Source organism: Phyllostomus discolor, chromosome X (assembly GCF_004126475.2).
Source record: "Phyllostomus discolor isolate MPI-MPIP mPhyDis1 chromosome X, mPhyDis1.pri.v3, whole genome shotgun sequence".
In the NCBI taxonomy this organism is placed as follows: Eukaryota; Metazoa; Chordata; class Mammalia; order Chiroptera; family Phyllostomidae; genus Phyllostomus; species Phyllostomus discolor.
In genome coordinates, this window is record NC_050198.1 from 104,511,083 (window position 1) to 104,531,479 (window position 20,397).

Here is a 20,397-nt window from a genome sequence, read left to right on the forward strand (position 1 = left end):
TACTCAGAAAAGGGTCTTTCTGAACATGTTGCTTCATGAGGTGTTCATGGATACTTAGGTGGTCAAATACATTCTCCCTTCTCTACTCTTTGGAATTTTCACTGACCATTTAATTTATTTAGCAAACACTTATATTGCCTATACTTTGGGTCAGGAATTTTTCTGCAAAAGTTACAACTAGTAGCTCATTAATCTGTTTAGCAACCCTATGAGATTATGCATTATTATGGTTATTATTATCCTCAGTTTACAGATGCGGAAACTCAGGCACAGAAAGGCTACGCCATTTACCTAGGGACTTGCAAAGCATAGGGCAGGCTTTCAAACCTAAACCCTCTGGCTTCATCATTTTTTGCTCTTCATCGTTATGGTCTCAAATGCCTACATTAACATGTAACATATGTTAATATTCAGTATTAGCATTTTAAAGGCTCTAAGATGTCTGGTTTGAATAGATTTAGCAAGTTAAAAAAAGAATAGAAAACAGTATACCCAGTAAAATTTCAATTTCAGATAAACAGAGAATCATTTTTTAGTATGAAGATGTCCCGTGGAATGTTTTGGACATGCTTATGTGAAAAAATCATTTGCTGTTTATCTGAAATGCAAACTTAACCGGACACCCTGTCATTTATCCACAGCCTTTGCTCTAAGGAAAACTGTTTAATCTTGTTTAATCCAGTTTTTTAAACACTGGTTTCAACAAGGAACATTTTCATGTTGGCACACCTAGTATCCTGGGGAAGTTTCCTGGGACTTTATTTTAAGGCCAGTGGGAATACTTTTCAGCTAGATTAGTCTGAGTGCTTACTCCAGACCTGAATGATCTCTCCTATTTTTAACAGTTAGGGACACTTGACAACCCATGCCACGGGATTCCACACGTCATTTTCCACTTCTGTAACCTGTCAACTGTAGCATCCAGCACACGCGAGAACCAATATCGGAGACTTTCAGGGTATCAAAGATGTTACTGTATTGGCCAAGTTTCACCTGCGCAGGGGCGAACTCTCAGAGTGTCCAGCGACACAGTGCCCACAAGGAGCTGCAAACGAGAGCCGCGCCGAGCGCTTACAACTACGTCCTTATATAGGGGCGGGCAAGCAAGCGTTATACAGAAGCAGACGTGGCAGTTAGCAATTCGCTTACAGAGACCACGTGCGGGAATTTCAAACCAAGCATTGTTGCCTAAGGCGGGAAGGCAGGCTGTTTGTTCATTCACCTAGTCATCTCCTGGCTCTAACTAGCTAGGTTCCTATTTTCTCATTAACAACTACAAAGCACTGCTTATCTAGCCTACCCAGGGGAGAGCGTCTGCTAGACACGGGATGTTTGCTTACCTGCCCTGTGTCTCCCTTATCATTTCCTTTCAGCTACAATGTGGTTCTTGTCTATTAGAGGAAATTCAGTTCTTAATTTCCTTATTCCCAACATCAACTTTGTCTCCAAAATAATGTCTCATCTCCTTAATGCCAAGGACCGGGTATCATACATCTTCCAAATTCTCATGGATGCAATATTTGTTATTAGCATGATATTTTATCTGAAGGATGATTTACTTCTAATTCATGATTGATAAAGGAGCTTGTTTTGCCAAATCTCTAATAGAAGGATCCAGAGGACAACAACAGTGCCATCATGGGTTTTTGAAGTATTCTACCTCACATTCTCAGGCTGCCGACCCTTCATTCCTCTGCCATTACCTTTTCCTTTTCACTTAGCAGCACCATTGATTATTTTGTCTCCCTAAAGATACGTTAGACTTTTGGAATCAAGTTTTTCTTTTCAACTTGAGTCATCGTTCAACTCGCACCATGAACACTTCCTTACATTCACGCAGGTCAGGTCATTACACGGCACTGGGATCTTTTGTTGCCATTGCAAGAGCGGAGCAGGTGTCTTGCTTGTGCAGAATGTCCCTTGGGCCAGCTGGAGAGTCCCTTGTGCCAGCTGTATCTAGGGAAAAGCTCTCAAGTCAAATAATGAAATAGTATTTATTTGTTAAAGAATACCAACTGAGATCCTGGCTGGTGTGGCTCAGTGGGTTCAGCATAGGGCTGCGAACCAAAGGGTCACCACTTTGATTCCCAGTCAGGGCACAGGCCTGGGTTGCAGGCCACGTCCCCAGCAGGGGGCGTGTGAGAGGCAACCACACACCGATGTTTCTCTCCCTCTCTTTCTCTCTCCTTTTCCCTCTCTCTACAAATAAATTTAAAAATTACTTTTTGAAAAAAGACTACCAACTAAGGACTGGGTAGATAGCTGCATTTTTTTTCCTGCTAAGTAAGTCAGCTGGGCTCAGTTTCTGTTTTTGTATCACAGTCCTAAAACCCCAGAGGAAACAGGAAAGACTTAAGCCCAGAGAAAGGGAGAAAATATGCACTGGACTGTGGATAGAGTCTAGCGGCTTTGACTTCAATTTTAATGGGAGCTTTTCCATTCTGAGGCTTTGCCATACGTTCGTTTCATGTTTTTTTTTAAAGATTTTTATTTATTTATTTTTAGGGAGAGAAGGGAGGGAGGGGGTGAGAGAGAGAGAGAGAGAGAGAAACATCCATGTGCGGTTGCTGGGGGTTATGGCCTGCAACCCAGGCATGTACCCTGGCTGGGAATCGAACCTGGGACACTTTGGTTCCCAGTCCATTTCATGTTTTCTTCCACAAGTACAGTTCTCGTCAATATTTAAGCAAGAAGTTGACATTCAGAGCTTGCTTTCCAAATGGATCCCCAAGCGCTATTACAAAGTACGGCAGGTTTAACAAGCTCACTCTCCGCAGTCACCACGTTGCTTCGAGAATGAGGCGGTTGCTCACATCCTCAGCTACACAGCAGGTATCCTGTCTTTATCTTTCAGTCTCTGTTCTTACATCACAAGGGTTGGTAAAAGCTTTAAAATATACAGTTTGCATTCCAGCCTCTGCAATAAAAAATCTCAGTCCAAACTCTTTCTCCGTGGATCACAAAGGCTGCTCTTCTTCAGCTGACAAACTATGTTTCACCTATATTCACTCCCGTTGCCAATGAGACTTCCTCAAGTCTACCTAATACCTTCCCACATCATGGTGCATCTATTTAAACTCAGCGCAAAATGTAGATGTCATTCAGATGTGAAGACCGATTACAAGATCAAAACGGATTTCTTATACATTTACTATTCATTCTGTAGCATGTGATTTAAATGCAAAAAAAAAACACAACGATTTGACAGTTCCCACTGATATACACCAGAGCATAACACACTTGTCCTAGTTTTTGGCTATTATGGACCTTAACACGCAATGTGACCTTGGTCTGAAGAAAACATGTTTGCTTATCACAGGAACTTAATCATAAGAAGTCATAAGTAGAATCCTTCTTCTTTACTGCCCTTTTCTAGGACTGGGAAATATATCGCTTGTGGGACAGGTAGGATATGAACAATGGGCCGCATAGAGTCCAGGGTTATCTCATCTGTGTGAAAACCGCTGCTGAAAATCAATGCGACCTGTGCTACACCGCCAGCCCAATTGCCGCCCTCTGCGTCCTATTTGTCTTTCGGTAGAAGCTTCGATCTGTGTGCTGTCTCCATGTGTCTCTCTAGGGCCAGATTCTCAGAGTGAATCATTGCCTGCGTACCTCTTATATTTCTATTTATTTTCCCGGTGTTGACGAGGTCTGATGAAATATGATTCTTTTTGCATTGGATCCTCACTGCAGCAAACAGCACCTAATTCAGCCGTGTCTGTCTCTTTAAAGAAGAGTAATACCATTATGAAACTTCAATCTACCGTACAGCGACACAAACCATAGAGCATGCAACCTGTCCTCATAGACAATAGGAATTTTCCTTTTAGCCAATGTCATGGCATTTCTTTTCAGCTCCAGGTAGAAGACTTCTGGCGATTTTAATGTGGTTATAATTTTGTCTCCTGCATGCTGAAGTATTGCTCTGTGTCAGGTATCTTGTTTGTAACAGAATGCCCCTCAGATTGTTTCCACTCAGTTAAATGTGTGTACAGAGTGATGCATAACAAGGATTCCATTAATTTGAGAACTCCGCTACTGGTACAAAATATTTATTCAGAAGAAGCATTACGTTATCTCTAACTCAGGAGGAAGTCAATGTTCTAACTTTGGGGTAGTTCCCTTTTTTAAAATAGACCTGTAGGCTACATAAAATTCTAGTTTAAGATTGTTAAACAGCCATATAAAGGTGTGGAACCTCTTCAGTTATTGTTAACATGGATAGAGCATTTTGAAGTCACTCCATCCATCTAATGTACACGTGTCTGAAGACAAAATGCTGGCTACATACGGACTTCAAATAATACAAATAAGACATAGTGTTGCTTAGTTAGTTATTCAGAAATGCACTTTAGACACATAAGAGATGTTGCCCAAGACATATCTTAAGATTTACTTTTTCTTTTTTCTTTTATTTTTTTTTAAGATTTTCATTTATTTATTTTTAGAGAGGGAATGGAAGGAGATAGAGAGAGAGAGAGAGAAACATCAATGTGCGGTTGCTGGGGGTTCTGGCCTGCAACCCAGGAATGTGCCCTGGCTGGGAATCGAACCTGGGACACTTTGATTCCCAGCCCGCGCTCAATCCACTGAGCTACGCCAAGATTTACTTTTTCTAATGGGACATTTCATGTATTCAAATGTTGTGCTTGAAAGAGACCACAGGATTTTGGTCATTTGCTCATTGCCCCTGGAAGGAGGGAAGGGAGGGAGTGAGGAAGGGAAGAAAGGAAGGAAGGAAAGAGAGAAAATGAAAGAAAGGAGAGAGGGAAGGAGGGAAAGGAGGGGAGGAAGGAACATTCTATAAAAGGTTAGGGTTAATTTTACAATAAGAAAGTTGGAGAAAACACACACCACACATTTATTATCAAAATATTATTTTTAAGTTGTACTAGGAAAACATTCTTGAGAGCGTGTTGTTTATAGCTTCATTGTTAAAAGAAACTTCATAGCCTAATAACGTATGCCTTTTATTGGATACTTTAAGATACATAAACAAATGCTCTTTATAATAGTTTGGACTTAAACAACGTGAAACTTTAATGAAAATAATCAGTGAAAATGATTTTAATTCTCTACAAATAATCGCTTAGCATTTTTAGCCCTATAGGTTTTGGGAAATTGAAAGTTGTAAAGGTGGTCTATTTGAAGAGCATTTTATCCAGAGATAACGTTATCCCATTTCACAGAAGGTGCCCAAGACTCTACACCCCAGCTTCCCACACAATAAATCCCGAACAAACCATGACAACTATGAAATCAGATTTGTTATGATGGTTGCACAACTCTGCAAATTTACTAAGTCATTGAAGCATACATTTAAAATAGGTGAATTTTGTTGTATGCCAATTATCCCTTAATAAAGGTGTTAAAAAGAAGAGATAGGTAGATAGATTAGAAAGGTAGATAGATAGATAGATAGATAGATAATGGATAGATGATGGATAGGTAGATAGATTTCAAGAGAAAAAAACAAAAATCAGTTTATGCTGTACCAGGAAGTTGTCTGATTAATTTATAGGCACTCACAAACATATTACATTTGTTTCTTCAAATGTTATGATTTTTAGCAGTAAATGTTGCTTTGTTTTCACTGATTCTTTTCTGAAACAATCGTTTTTTAAAAACTTCGAGGGGGCTGGAGCATTGATTTGACTTCTAATTAGGAGGGTTTTTTTTTTTTTCACTTCATGTGAGAAACAAAATCTTTAGAGATGCAATGAGAGGTGAATGAAACGCAGCGAGCATTTGGAGCCGTTTATTCTCAAATCTTCTGATGCTCATTTTGTTTTTTTTTGCAGAAGACGTAGCAGTTCAAATCCCCATGATCAAGTCTCCACTGGACAAGATCCAGCTGCCTCCTGGGCAGGCGATGCCTCCTGGGTTCCCGGGCCCGTTCATTTTCGCAGATAGCCTGTCTTCGGTGGAAACTCTGTTGACCAACATTCAGGTCAACAATATTTCTATAAACAAACTAAATGTAATACAAGACATTAGCACCTCCATAAATTCTGTTGTATTTGAAAGCTAAAACAGCCGAGCTGAACTGCATGCCCTTTGCTGTCCTTCGACAGGGTCTTCTGAAAGTGGCCCTGGATAACGCGCGCATCCAGGAGAAGCAGATTCAACAAGAGAAAAAGGACCTGCGACTGGAGCTCTATAGAGAGAAAGAAATTAGAGAAAACCTGGAAAGGCAAATAGCAGTTGAGCTCCAAAGCAGAAGTAAGTTGAACGACATCAGGTACAGAGTAAATATTACGGTGTGATATTTTCAAAAAGTATTAGGAATGTTCTCAGGGATAGCTTAGAAATGCTTATAGCAAATTTCCCTGGCTGGTGTAGCTCAGCGAATTGAGCGCCAGCCTGTGGAACCAAAGGGTCTCTGGTTCGATTCCCAGGCAGGGCACGTGCCTGGGTTGCGGGCCAAATCTCCAGTAAGGGGTGCTCGAGAGGCAGTCAGACATGGATGTTTTTCTCCCTCTCTTTCTCCTTTCCCCTCTCTAAAAATAAATAAAGAAAATATTTAGAAAAAAACAAATAAGCTAAGAATCAAATACTTTGTATAATCCACAAGGTAAGATATTTACGCTATTGATCACGATAATAAAAATAAGAAACTGCATCTGAATTTCAGTCCACTTGCTGTTTTGCAAACATGAATATTATTCTTTTTCTCTACAATATTACGAAATACATCTGGATAAAGATAACCTAACAAATCTTTATATATGAAATGCTTACTGTTTGCCAAGAACAGTGCTAGATTTGGGGGTTATCACCCTATCCTTGTGACATTTATATTTTAAACTGCTAGCACACCAACCACTTAATTTCAAGAAAAAGTGGCAAGAGCAATGATGTACAGTATATGTGTGCGGGAGGCCGCTCTGCGTGGCGTGGGCCCAGCGCCCACTGGGAGATACACAGGACCCACACCCACGGATAAGTTTTCCCGTGGGGAATCAGGCCTGCAATGCACCTGCACGGCTATGAGTCTTGCTTTTTGCTAAAACTCCCTCACCCTGAATTGAGGACATTCACTGCAAAGCAACTTCCTAAAATCCTTGCTAAACCTTCCAAGGATGAGTGTAACCGGTTCGACTACTTTTGCCTTTTCATTTGCAAATGTCCCTCTTCTGTGATGTGATTACCAGCATCCTCTCCTTTGTTTTCTGTAAAAGGTAACCCCCTCAAGCGAGCTGTGCATAGTTAATGAGGATCTTCTTGTCAAGTGCCCAGTAAGACAAGGAAAGCTCACTGGAGCGAGAGCCAGGGCTTTTGCTCCCCTTGAGAGAAAAGCCATGCTGTCCCTTTTCCTCCACAGCACTCCGTAGTCCATGTGAATTTTTCTCCTATTTCATCCCTAATGACGCGGACCCCACAAGCCGGGGTCCGCATCAGATGTGGTTATATAGAGAGGGGCTAGTTAGTTCAGCTTGGTGGTGGCGAGTGTCCAGGTGCCTGAGGGAGGCTTTCTGATGCTGATGTCTGAACGTGGATCTTGAAGACTCAGTAAGCTAAGAAGGGCACAAGAGTTTCTCAGTTATTTAGACACTCTGGACAGAGGCATCATTGATCATAGGCACCGGGGGCAAGAAGCCTCATACCCGAGCAAGTGTTTATAATTTGTTATGACAGTGGATTTGAGTTTCCTGAAAAGTGCATGGTGGGAGATGATGCAGAAACATGGAGGCAGAAGCTCAATGATGAAGGATGGTTTTAGCCATGTAGTAGATTAGCTTGGGCATTGTCCTGCGGATGATGGAAAATAGGAACGTAAGCAGGGGGATTATCAGGTCTGATTTCAGTTACCTAGAGCACTCCAGGGCTGGGAATAGGTTAGAGGGGGCTTGCCGGAAGACTGCAAACAAGGAAGCTACGTGGAAGGGGATTGTTCTCTTCAAGGTGATGATGATGAGGACTGTATCAGGGTAGCTTACGTAGGACTACAGGCCAAAGGGAGAGAGTGGAGCAATACCGTTCACTAACAGAATTAACTCTCCAACTCTGGGTAGATATTGATTATCCACAAACATAGATCATGAGATTAGTTCCTCTCAGAACCAGAGGAAATGAAAAACTTCACCTTCGCCAATAATTTCCACCTCTTCCTTATATTTACTCCAAAACACGAAACAGCAGCAAAAGCGCTATCGTGGTTTTCAGCTTTCATCCCTTCTCCGCCTACTCTTCAATGGCTGGATCCCAAAGCAAATATTAACTGCAAGAGTTCAAGAGTGAGAAGGGGAGGCAAAAAAAGGGAGGGAAAATTTACAACCTAGATATTACCTCTCTAAACAGGGAAGATGAGTCTAGTTGAGTTAAATCCACTAACCGTCTATTATTCCAAAGGAATATATTATATTCTGAAATTTGCGTCAAGTAGATGAAGGTTTCTTATGTTCTTTAGGGCCTAGGAATCATTAATCTAGTTTAAAATGGGGAATCAGTCATTGCATTCTGAAAGAATTAAACCTCTTTATTGCCAAAGCCGTGAAATACTTCTAGGCTAAATTGTCGTGTTAAAGTGTGGTGAAATTAGCTTATTTCTAGCATCTGGTATTCAAAATAGATTATTATTAGTGTCATAAAAATACATTCCTTTGTAGGGAAAATTTTTATGGTAAAGAACCAACTAATCATATGTTAAATATAATAACATCCTCAAATTGACTTAGGTTTTTAGGAAAACCTACTACATATCGTAACATTGGCTTCTAACTTTTAGGGACCTACCATTTTCTCTCTCTCTTTTTTAAAGATTTTATTTATTTATTTTTAGAGAGGGAAGGGAAGGAGATAGAGAGAGAGAGAAACATCAATGTGCGGTTGCTGGGGGTCATGGCCTGCAACCCAGGCGTGTACCCTGACTGGGAATCGAACCTGCAACACTCCATTTTCTCTTTACTAACTTGTCATAGACTATCCAGGTCTATCTCTATAATTGCTATTACATCTGTTGTCTTTTACAAACTCCTAGACATGGTAGATATAATATTGTATCTATTATCAAATTTAAAGTTTTTTATTTAATAAATTTAGCATTTATTAAAATACGGTAAGTGTGTACCCTACTACTATCATCACTACTACTAGCTAATGTGCATCAAATGTCTGATATGAGCTATATGCTTTTTTTTAACATTTTACATCTAATGACTAACATAATTATAGGAAACTATTATCCTCATTAATTTAGAGAAACTATGCTATTGCTATGAATCACAATATCCTCATCTACCACAATAGTTGAACTGAATGATCAATTAAATTCCTTCCTAGCTTCCTACTTAGGTCATATCCACTACCCCCAACTTTACCATGAAGTCACATGATTGAAAAGAAAAAGGGGAAATTGATATTATGGTTACAAGTCACATTTCTCCAAGTATATAGAAATAATAATAACTATAAGGATACATATATAAAGGCATGTAGGAAATTGTAAATATAGTATAAATTCCTACCATTTTTCTCTAATTAAAGGATGCTGTTTTACACTCAAAGTAAATATTCCATCCAACTTCCTTTTAGTTGTAAACCAGAAACTGTTACTTGAATTAAACAGAAATACAAAGGGATAAGCAAGAGTAGGTTAATTACTAGCCATTATTACCTAAAAGGTAGACCATTAGTAAGAATACAAAGTAATAATAACAATAACAACATTAATAACACAAGTAATATGAATAATACAATAATTAAGTGTCACAGGTTCGATTCCCAGTCAGGGCACATGCCTGGGTTGCAGGCCATGACCCCCAGCAACCGCACATTGATGTTTCTCTCTCTCTCTCCCTTTCTCTCTCTCTTTCTCTCTCTCTCTCTCTCTCTCTCTCTCTCTCTCTGTTTCTCCCTCCCTTCCCTCTCTAAAAAATAAATAAATAAAATCTTTAAAATAATAATAGTAATAATACAATAATTAAAGGCAAATGATAATACAAGAATGAACTTAGTGTTTGGCATACTCACAACTGTAAACTTACTTTTGCCCACCCTGTACGTACATCATAACCTTCTTTGCAGATTAAACACTTAGAATCATGGAATGATAGAGCTAAAACAGAACTTGGAGGCTACTTGTTTTGGTCTTTGACCAACTATATGGTCCCCAGGATCTCAAACAACTACCTATGTGATCTTTGGCCCTCAGGCTCTGAAAATTACTGGCTGTATAGTTTTTTTATTTTAATTGTTGCTCAAGTACAGTTTTCTGCCCTTAACCCCCATCCCAGCCCACCCCCCCAGCCCTCCCTACCTCCTTCCCATCACTACGCCCCCGTTGTTATTGTCCATGTGCCCTTTATGCTAGTTCCTTCAAACTCTTCCCCTTTTCCCCTGAAATTCCCTCCCTTCTCCCCTCTGTCATTGTCAGCCTGTTCTCCATTTCAATCTTGAGTAAATGATTTAACCTCAGAAGAACTCAGTTTTCTCAACTATAAAATGGAGCTACTAGTGTTTTCTTTGCTGATTGGTTGAAGAGCTTCAAGGAGATATAGTCCCAGATCAATGCTCCGTATAGACTAGGTGCTGAATAAAAGATCTTATTATTATTTATTTATATCATTGCAAATGTAATATGCTGTGAAATTGTTTATGGAGTATGTGGAATCATACTTTTCAGGAGAAGCAACATATAGAATGTTTTTGAACTAAGAATTTTACTAGAGGCAAAATTTTGTCTTATAGGAACATTAAGTTATACATTAATTTGAATAAATTTAGATTTCTGATTTAAACAATGTGTTAAAATGCTTTACTGGAATGATGGTAATTAAGTATAATTACAATAGCAAAATATTTTTATCGTTAACCTTACATATAGTCTTTTATCTGAAATAACAGAAGCCATGCATTCTCAGTGTCTTTGTTCCAAGATTTCCATTTTATTAACTTAGACCTCTGCTTTTTTGTCTCAACTGAACAGAAATTTATCTGGGTCACTGTCTCCCAGTTGCTGAAGGTCATTTCTATGAAAAGACATTGAACTGTGAGATAAATACAATGGAAACCTGAATTATCATCATATTCAGTTCAATCATGATATATTAATTTTATGTGAATACTTTTGACATTTCAAATGTCATATAATTTATAATTTTGCTCAATGTTCCCTGGAAGTTTTTCTATTGCTATAATGTCAATATGTTAATTTTTCAAAACGGACTTATGAAGAATGTGAAGGTCAGTCTGCCTAGAACCTTGCTATGAATCAGCATTCTGCTGGAGCCTAATAATTCTATTTGAGAAATTAGCACAGATTTCGACATTTCACTTTAGAAACCATTGTATATTAAGGCAGCTGAAGCTTCTAATTAAGATGCAGTAAACCAATAGTAATTTTAGGCTGTAATAAGAATATAACAAGAATTGGTCAGAGCCCTGGCTGGAGTAGCTCAATGGATTGAGCGCGGGCTGCAAACCACAGTGTCGCAGGTTCGATTCCCAGCCAGGGTACATGCCTGGGTTGCAGGCCATGACCCCCAGCAACCACACATTGATATTTCTCTCTCTCTCTCTACCTCCCTCCCTTCCCTCTCTAAAAATAAATAAATCAAATCTTTAAAAAATAATTGATCAGAGGAAAAGGAGCTGCAACCCATGAGACAGAATCGCGTAGCAACTTGTATTCCACCAAGACAAAGGGGAGGCTAAACTCAACAGTGAAATTTCCTTCCCATGTTCTCTGTTAGGCCCGCTGTTTGAAAACGAGGTCTCCCAATTATGCAGTTCTCCTGCAAGGTGGCAGTTCTCGGTCTGTTAGTACAAAGACTACATCAGGATTCCCCCGCAGTGGTTACCTGAGATGGGGTGGGAAGCTGGGGGTTCAGTCCGAGGTGTTTCCTAGTCCAGGGTATGTGAGGAGGCCCTGCCAGTCAACGGCTGCAAGGCATTTACTGGCCTTAAGGTGTCCTTTGGTTGATCACGTGGAGTCCATCTCAGCAGAGAAAGCCCTTCTCCGGATGCACATCAAATGATTCTTTCTTCATACCATGAGAGTTGAGGTATTTTCTTAGCTCATCATTACCTCGTCTGCTTACGAAATAATACTGTTGTGCTTTTCCCAGTTGCTTATTATCATCCCTGCTGAAAGGGATTCTCTTCAAAACGGGTGGATGGAGAGCTAGATAAAATGCCGTGATCATTAGTAACATCTCAGAGAAAGACGCTTGAACCTGTAACTTTTAAAAGACATGCCATGTTTTGCAACCCAAGTGATATTTTCTCTTTATTTTACATTTTAAACTATGACTAGCAATATCTCGATGAATATTTCTTAAGAAATTTATGAAATACGAGCCCTGGCTGGCGTAGCTCAGTGGACTGAGCGTGGGCTGGGAACCAAAGTGTCGCAGGTTCGATTCCCAGCCAGGGTACATTCCTGGGTTGCAGGCCAGAACCCCCAGCAACCGCACATTGATGTCTCTCTCTCTTTCCCTCTCTCTCTCTCTCTCTCTCTCTCTCCCTCCCCACCCCCCTTACTTCCCTCTCTAAAAAATAAATAAATAAAATCTTTAAAAAAAAAGAAATTTATGAAATACTTAATGCTATCATTAAATGTGTGTTGTTAGTCAAAATAGAAACCAATTTTTCACCACTGCCATCACCGACATAAGACTGCGTGTGTAATTAAAGAGCATGCGCACTGGAAATGCAAAAGCAGAAATAAGTCGGTTTTAGGATTGAATACTCTGTGATTGAGCTAGTGACAATTGCAACCAAAATAATCGAACCATATTTCAACTGATACATGTATATATCTTTCTCTTATCAATACCTATTATTCATAATCCATCACAACTAGCAACTCTTGTTTCGCTCACCAAACCTTTGCAAACTCTTTCCCTTTCACATTTCAGATACCATGCAAAAGCGCCTGAAGAAGGAGAAAAAAGCCAAGAGAAAACTGCAGGAAGCTTTGGAATTTGAATCGAAGCGTCGGGAGCAAGTGGAACAAGCACTCAAGCAAGCCGCTACTAACGAGAGCGGCCTGAGGATGTTGAAAGGTAATGTCTGATTTGGCCTCACGCACTAACAGAAAGGAAAACCCGATTTAAAAAACAGGGAGGGAGAGAGGGAGGGAGAAAGGGAGGAGAGAGGCTTTGTCCAGGAATAATTAAAAAATCAATGCGAAGCTAAGCAATTTAAGTCATTAATTAAATCTGTCCAAATAATCTTTATTCCAGGAGATAAATAGTTTCAGAATAATCCTGCTGGTTTTTGCAGTAAAAAAATGTAGAGCTAATACCCTTCCTGCATCTAAACTGTAAATGTTATAGGTCCATTTATAGGTCCATTCATATTTAAAAATGCTGCTGTTCAAGATTTTTTTTATTAAAAACTCTATTTTTTAAAGATTTTATTTATTTTTAGAGAGAGGGGAGGGAGGGAGAAAGAAGGGAAAGATACATTGATCCACTGTGTCTCGCACGTGCCCGGGCGGGAATGGATATAGATCTCTAAGAGAGAGAATAAATATTAATACATTAATATTTCATACAATGTACCATGCTAGACAGTGGGAACCAGCATCTTTACTTCCTTAAGGTTTGAAAAGTGACATTTCCCACCAGCAATGGGACAAACGTTCCGTGCATTCTTATGATTTGAGGCCCTGAACTTGGAATCCTGAGGCAGTTTCACCCTTTTTATGCACATCTGCAGGCCGCACGTGAGTGGCCTCCACTCCAGCGGCAGTATTGTCTGGTATAAAGCAAAAGCAGCTGTTTCTACAGCAGGAGGGGTACCTTGGACTCAGATAAATTTCCTTCTCACGCTCTTCCTTCATGGCATCGGGTGATACACTGGCATCTGTTGCCACATGACCCAAGGGCGTCTGAGCAAATATGTTTATGCAGAAATGTCCATATAAGCGGGGCTTCATGTGTATGTATAAATTTCACATAGTCACATTTCGTATTAAAATAGAAAATAAGAGCCCAACCTCTTTTTTCCTTTTCTCAAGCTTTTTTTTTTTTTTTTTTTGGAAGCGATTCCCATATCCCTTTGCACCTAGAGCCTATGCTACAGAAAGACCACAAGCTGTAACCTGTGTTGTGGTGGTGGCGTGTGCTTAGCATGGACAGAATCTCATTATCTGTCAGATTTTACAGATGAAAACTACAGCATCAGGAGGGAGCACTTCCACTTATGTGATTGTATCTATCTTTTTCTTTTTAAAGATTTTATTTATTTATTTTTCAAGAGAGGGAAAGAGAGAGATAAAGAAAGGGGGAGAAACCTCCATGTGTGGTTGCCTCTGGCACGCCCCCTACTGGGGACCTGGCCCACAACCCAGGCATGTGCCCTGGCTGGGAATCGAACCAGTGGCCCTTTGGTTTGCAGGCCAACATTCAATCCACTGAGCCACACCAGCCAGGGCTGTCTTTTTCTTATTCCACAGTGAAGGCATGTTACTTGATAGTCTGAGAGGATTTTTAAGGACAGGTTATTTTCCTGTGATTTATCTCTAGAGAATGAAATGAATAAAGGAGTACTTACTATAGACCTGGGAATGTATGCCCAATTATAGAATTCACCTACAGTTTATAACACTCCTTTCTAACATAAAAAATCAATATATATATATAAAACAAAAATGCCATGCAACGTTTTTGTGTCACGTATAGGACCAAAGCACTGTCTTACCGATAGTTTTCACTTTAAATGGAATCAGAGGAAAGCAGATTTGTATCTTAATTATGAATGTCACTTTTTTCAGATACTGGGATCCCAGATATTGAAATAGAGGACAATGGGACTCCTCATGATAGCACTGCTATGCAAGGTACGGTAACAGCATCTTTCTCTCTGTGAGGTCTTTCTCCCTGGGGGTGGGGCAGGGGTGAGCCTCTGTTCATACTCTTCATAGAAGTAACATAAGTTTACCTCTTCTTACTTTATAACAGACTAAGAAGTCTGTATTATTTTTTAAAAGATTATTTATATCCTCACATACATACACATGCGTGCAGGTACATAGTGTAAAAAAAACATAATGTGAGCAAATTTATTGCATGTTTAACTATTAAAAAGATTCACTGTCATGTGTTAGGTATATTCTTTTTTTTAAAAGCATTAATTTTTTTTAAGATTTTATTTATTTATTTTTAGAGAGGGGAGAGGGGGGGGGAGAGAGAGAGAGAGAGAGAAACATCAATGTGCGGTTGCTGGGGGTCATGGCCTGCAATCCAGGCATGCGCCCCGACCGGGAATCGAACCTGCAATGCCTGGTTCACAGCCCGCACCCAATTCACTGAGCTACGCTAGCCAGGGCAGGTATATTCTAAAAATGCATAAATGTTAATATAATTTACCTTTTAGATGTATGCAATAATATGCTTTAAAAGATCTCACTAATAGTTGCAAAAGCCACAGGTATAATAATCGCAACCTATTGATTATTTAAAAGTGTTATTGACACCATTTTTATCAATCTTTAAATTTCAGTGCTAACTTTACAGAATGTTAGAAACCACCTAAATAAGTACAAAAAAGCACAATTTCTTTTTTGTAATTCACAGGATTCCCATAAATGCTTAGGTCCTTTAAATATCTTTAAAATATTTACTGGTAAGAAAACAGATGGCACAAATCCATATAGAGTCTCGCTGCAGCTCAAAAGCACCTACAATATTTGACTGCTGGAGTTTTTCCAGTGTGATTCTAAGGCAGCTTTTTAGCATCTTGTATGCTGCTTAAATTTACTTTCACATTTATTGTGAAAATATGTCTCACTCTAATAAAAAGGCATCTCCATGAGAAAATGACTTCCTGACTTTCAAAAAGGAAGAAGACCATGGATATGTTGCTTACAGGAGGTTGAAATAATCAGTGCCTTCCCACGGCCTGGCGAAGGCAATAGACCTGGATGTTGACTCGGACCCCAGCCCGTGGGGCCCATGTGTTGTGGCTGCGATGAACAAATTCACACGGGCTGCAGAAGTCCTGTGGAGAAAAAGGGACGGCATGGCCACTCTCTAAGTGAAAGGGAGGGCCCCGACCCCTGCCTAGACAAGCTTTTACTGGTTTTCTGGGTTCATTACATGGAGGATGGTCCTTATGTACTATGTACAAGTTCCTTGTAGGTGATTGCCTTTTACAGCTAACAAAGGAGAGGAAGTTGCTAATTGCTACAAAGAAAAAGGATATTGGCAAGTGCAAAGGAAAAAGTGGTTGAAGTGGTTATAGTCCATCTTTGGGAGGTTTAGCATAGATTTTAGGAAGTTACTTTAAAGCTATGCAATGAATATTTGCTGCCTCAATTCAGGGTGAGGGAGTTTTAGCAAAAAGAAGACACAAAGCAGCCTAGGTACAATGAAGGCCTGGTTCCCCGCGGGAAAACCTATCTGTGGGTGTGGGTCCTGTGTGCCCACCTCCCTCCCCATCAATTTTCCAAATCAGGGGCTGGGCTACATTCCCCATGCCATGCGGAACGGTTCCCTGTAGGATGTGACCAATAGAGCTATTTGGGTTTATCTGAGAATCACCCGTTTATGTGGCAGCTTCACCAAATTCGGGGACCCTCATGCATGTAGTTTTACACGTTATTTGTACAAAACCAGGAGTGTCAGAGCTCACGGGTCTTCTGAGAATGATTCTGCTGTAGCTGACCGGACATAATTAATGCATTAACTAGGCGCCTTGCTAAATGTGAAAGCATGCGTGTTTAGCTCATTCAGGAAAGCTTTTGTGGTCTCTGATCCCACGTTTGCTTGCCTGCTTTTTCCCTCGACGTGAAGGCTATGCGTATGCCTGCAAAGCCAGTTTGGATGGGACCCAGTGTTCGATCTCTCCATGCACCGCGGTGGGTTGTATGCAGAAAATTCCAGTCGTGGTGGGCTACACTAGCTGAGGTTGCCACCATACATCAGGGCCAGGGCAGGGTTGAATAAGCCTGACTCATTGGATCCCTTCTGAATCCGTGATACATGAGTACAAGCATGGTCTTTAGGGAACATTGAGCTTGACTGCGTCCCTCCTTCGATTGGGGTGTAAGGTCAGCTGGGGAACCGGAAGGGTAAACGAAACACGATCAACAGGTTGTATCGTTGTGATCCTTTATTCTGTAATCCCAATTCAGCACGGTGTGTTTCATTTATGTGATGCCTTTAGTACGTGGGATTAGCATCTTCCCCACGCTGAGATAAATACAAACAGATGAACCGCCCCAATGGTATTTCATTTCCATGCAACAAACAGCACACATCTTACTCACGGGCCGTTGCTTAAATAGGTGATAAAACCAAAAGGTACATTCACACTCCATTTGGCATGTTTGTTTTTATTTTAATAAAGCCTGTACAAATCAGTTGTTTTTATATTAACTTGTGGTTAAGGGAGGACACATTTAATATCTATTTTCACTAAACATAATTTGAATACGTTCTGCTAATTTTTGCTGGTTAAACATAAGTGAATTAGATAGACCTTTAAAAGGCTGAAGACGGAACTTATTTTAAAGCTAGGGGATTAACTTTTATTATTTTTCCTTCAAATTACAAATGAAATTGTCAACTATTTGTGGTTAATGTGGTAAATATATGATAGATTAAAAATTCTCTCCTGAACATTCACCTTTTGTGTTATATTAAATAGTCTTCTTGACAAACGTGATGAAAATGGAAAAGGACACATTTTTACGTCTCTTAGGACAGAATTTAAGCAGCATAAGTCATAAAGTTCCTATCATCAATTCATGGAATGAATGCCATGTGTTAATATTTCAACACAAACACAATTTAATATATAAAATAAAAATTTTAACCAAAAATGATTTATTCTATTAGCCAGGGATATTGCTTTCAGAAAATAGCACTAGAAGTCATGTTAACTATAACCCACCAAATCAAACAACTTAAATAATTATCTGAAAAATCCTAATAGTATTACTTATTAAGATGCTCAAAATTGAAAAATTATGTTTATAAGTATTTATGAATTTCATAAAATGTATCATACTTGGAAAACATAAAATACAAGGCTAACTATTATTTTTCCATTCTCCCTAAAGTTTTTTTTTTAAAGATTTTATTTATTTATTTTTAGAGAGGGAAGCAAGGGGGAGAGAGAGAGAGAGAGAGAGAGAGAGAGAGAGAGAGAGAGACATTAATGTGCGGTTGCTGGGGGTCATGGCCTGCAACCCAGGAATGTACCCTGGCTGGGAATCGAACCTGGGACACTTTGGTTCCCAGCCCGCGCTCAATCCACTGAGCTACACCAGCCAGGGCTCCATTCTCCCTAAAGTTTTTACTCTTGTCTGTTTTACTTAATTTTCTTTTGTGACTGATTCTAATACTGTTTTCATCATTTTTACTTCCATCACCTACCCAATTTTTAAATAGGTTATTTCCTAACATTGTTTATAAGGGTCAATTCATGTATGCCGATCCGATGCCATTTCCAAAAAATGCATCTCCGTCACAGCAAACAATTCAAGCCCCAATTCAAGTCCTGTCTCTTCCTATTGTCAGTACCTCTGCTGGATAGAAGTTTGCCTGGTACTTTCCCTTTGAAATTCAATTAGTTGCTTGGTGACATCTCCTTAAGAGAGTTTAAAGAGGACTCGGAAGAATGTTGCTTGGCCATCCTGAGAAGGAATAAAGTTATATGCAATTTTATGATCATTTCCACTTGGCAGATTCAAACACGTATTTGAAATCTAATTAGCTTAGATAGCTCATGTCTTTCATGCTTTGGATGTTGTTTGACAGACACGATATCATGCAGGGACCACCGTCTGAGAAAAGGATTTCCGTATGTTTTGTATTTTAGCAGTCTATGATAGCCATTCTTCCTGAATATTTTAAGGTGATCAGACAGAGACTACACACTCACTTTGATGGCCGTGTGCACTATTGCTGGAGGTGAAGGATTCAGTGGAATGTGTATAGGGTCCAGCAGATATAATACCTGCTGGAGTGTGGTTGCTAGGGTACTAATACAGGTGTAGTAATTTATAGTTTTAATGAACATTTCACCCAAAAATGTCATATGGTGTGCTTGACTGTGACATTGTCATGTTACAGAATCCCATGCTTATGATTTTGTCATAAAAGATTTGGTAATAAAACAAGGGCGTTATTTGTGCCGGACCCTGTACACTAACGCTTTCCTGCCTCGATTCCCATAAGTCAGTGGGGGGCCTGCAAGATAACCATCTTATCAACCAATCTCTGCTTCACATAAAATAAACATACCCAGGGTCATTAAGCGCACCTTCAGATCAATGATTTTTGCAAATGACATTCGAGTACCATTTGCGTAGTGCATTTTTGCTGATAAAAGCACATTAAATGAGCACAACTACCAATGCGCTGATAAAAACTCAAACTGAACAGCGGTACCATTAGCTAACGAAGTCATATTTTCCCTTTACTGTGTGCTGCCATTTAGTTATTATCCTATTGGAAATCTAATTATAATCCTTTTACTCCCTAGTCAAACTTCACAGTTTTTGCAAGCTTAGCACTGACAAGTGATTTCATTACATTTGATTGCCCGCGCCCAGATTGACTTAACTTCACTCGGAGACCTAAAAGCCCGCTCGGTTTCGCAGACTCCCTGTTTGCACATTACAGCAACAGCTCCTTTAATTAATTAGCATGAGCAGCAGTAACGTGAACTGCTGAACAGAAAATAACATCATTTTATGATCGCAGCGAGACTTCTCCTTTTGCAGGTTTATACCTTAGTTAACTTTTGTCTGACTGTATCTCATTATTAGGGGGTACTGAAACAGTTGGCAGTGCGTGCTTCTTAAATTTTGGAAAACGGACATCAGCATCTTAATAATAATAGAGCAAGCAAACCTGGTATATGAAGCTTGTACACTTTAGACAAGAGACAACAGCCTTTATGGACTTTCCACTAGTGAAATAAAATGAAATAAAAATTCAGGGAAGACAATACCATAAAGCACAAGGGATACATTGTTCCTCTTTCTGCTACTGCATTAGTTTGGGGAAAACAAAACAGAACAGAAAAGTAGGAACTGTCTTTGCAAGGGTAACGTCAACCTCTGTGATCAATTTCTACATTGGCTTTTTCGGCTATGTGACTGACAAAATGAAACTGGGGTATATGTTGCCTCTGACATTTTTCCATAAATGTGGTGGAATCTTAAGTAATAGTTTACTTTTTTTTTATACTAACACTCCTGAAGTAGATATGAAGTCCAGTCTACATGTCAAGAGTAAACCACATTTTGCCCTGGCTGGTGTGGCTCGCTGGATTGAGGTCCAGCCTGTGAACCAAAGAGTCACCGTCTAAATTCTCTGGCCTGGCACATGCCTGGGTTTCGGGCCAGGTCCTCAGTAGGGGGTGTGTAGGAGGCAATTACACATTGATATTTCTCTCCCTCTTTCTCCTTCCCTTCCCCTTCTCTAAAAATAA

At 39.7% G+C, this 20,397-nt stretch overlaps 1 protein-coding gene across 2 annotated transcripts in view; it reads left to right on the plus strand.

Moving 5' to 3' along the window:
- DACH2 (dachshund family transcription factor 2) overlaps positions 1-20,397 on the plus strand; it is a 448,371-nt gene that overhangs the window by 423,079 nt on the left and 4,895 nt on the right. The window contains exons 9-12 of one of the 2 annotated variants that reach the window (XM_036016277.1): positions 5,805-5,983; positions 6,078-6,225; positions 12,864-13,010; positions 14,726-14,791. In XM_036016277.1, coding sequence (XP_035872170.1) covers positions 5,805-5,983; positions 6,078-6,225; positions 12,864-13,010; positions 14,726-14,791 — 540 coding nt within the window. The remainder of the gene's footprint in view (positions 1-5,804; positions 5,984-6,077; positions 6,226-12,863; positions 13,011-14,725; positions 14,792-20,397) is intronic. The other variant, XM_036016278.1, reaches the window with a different exon arrangement.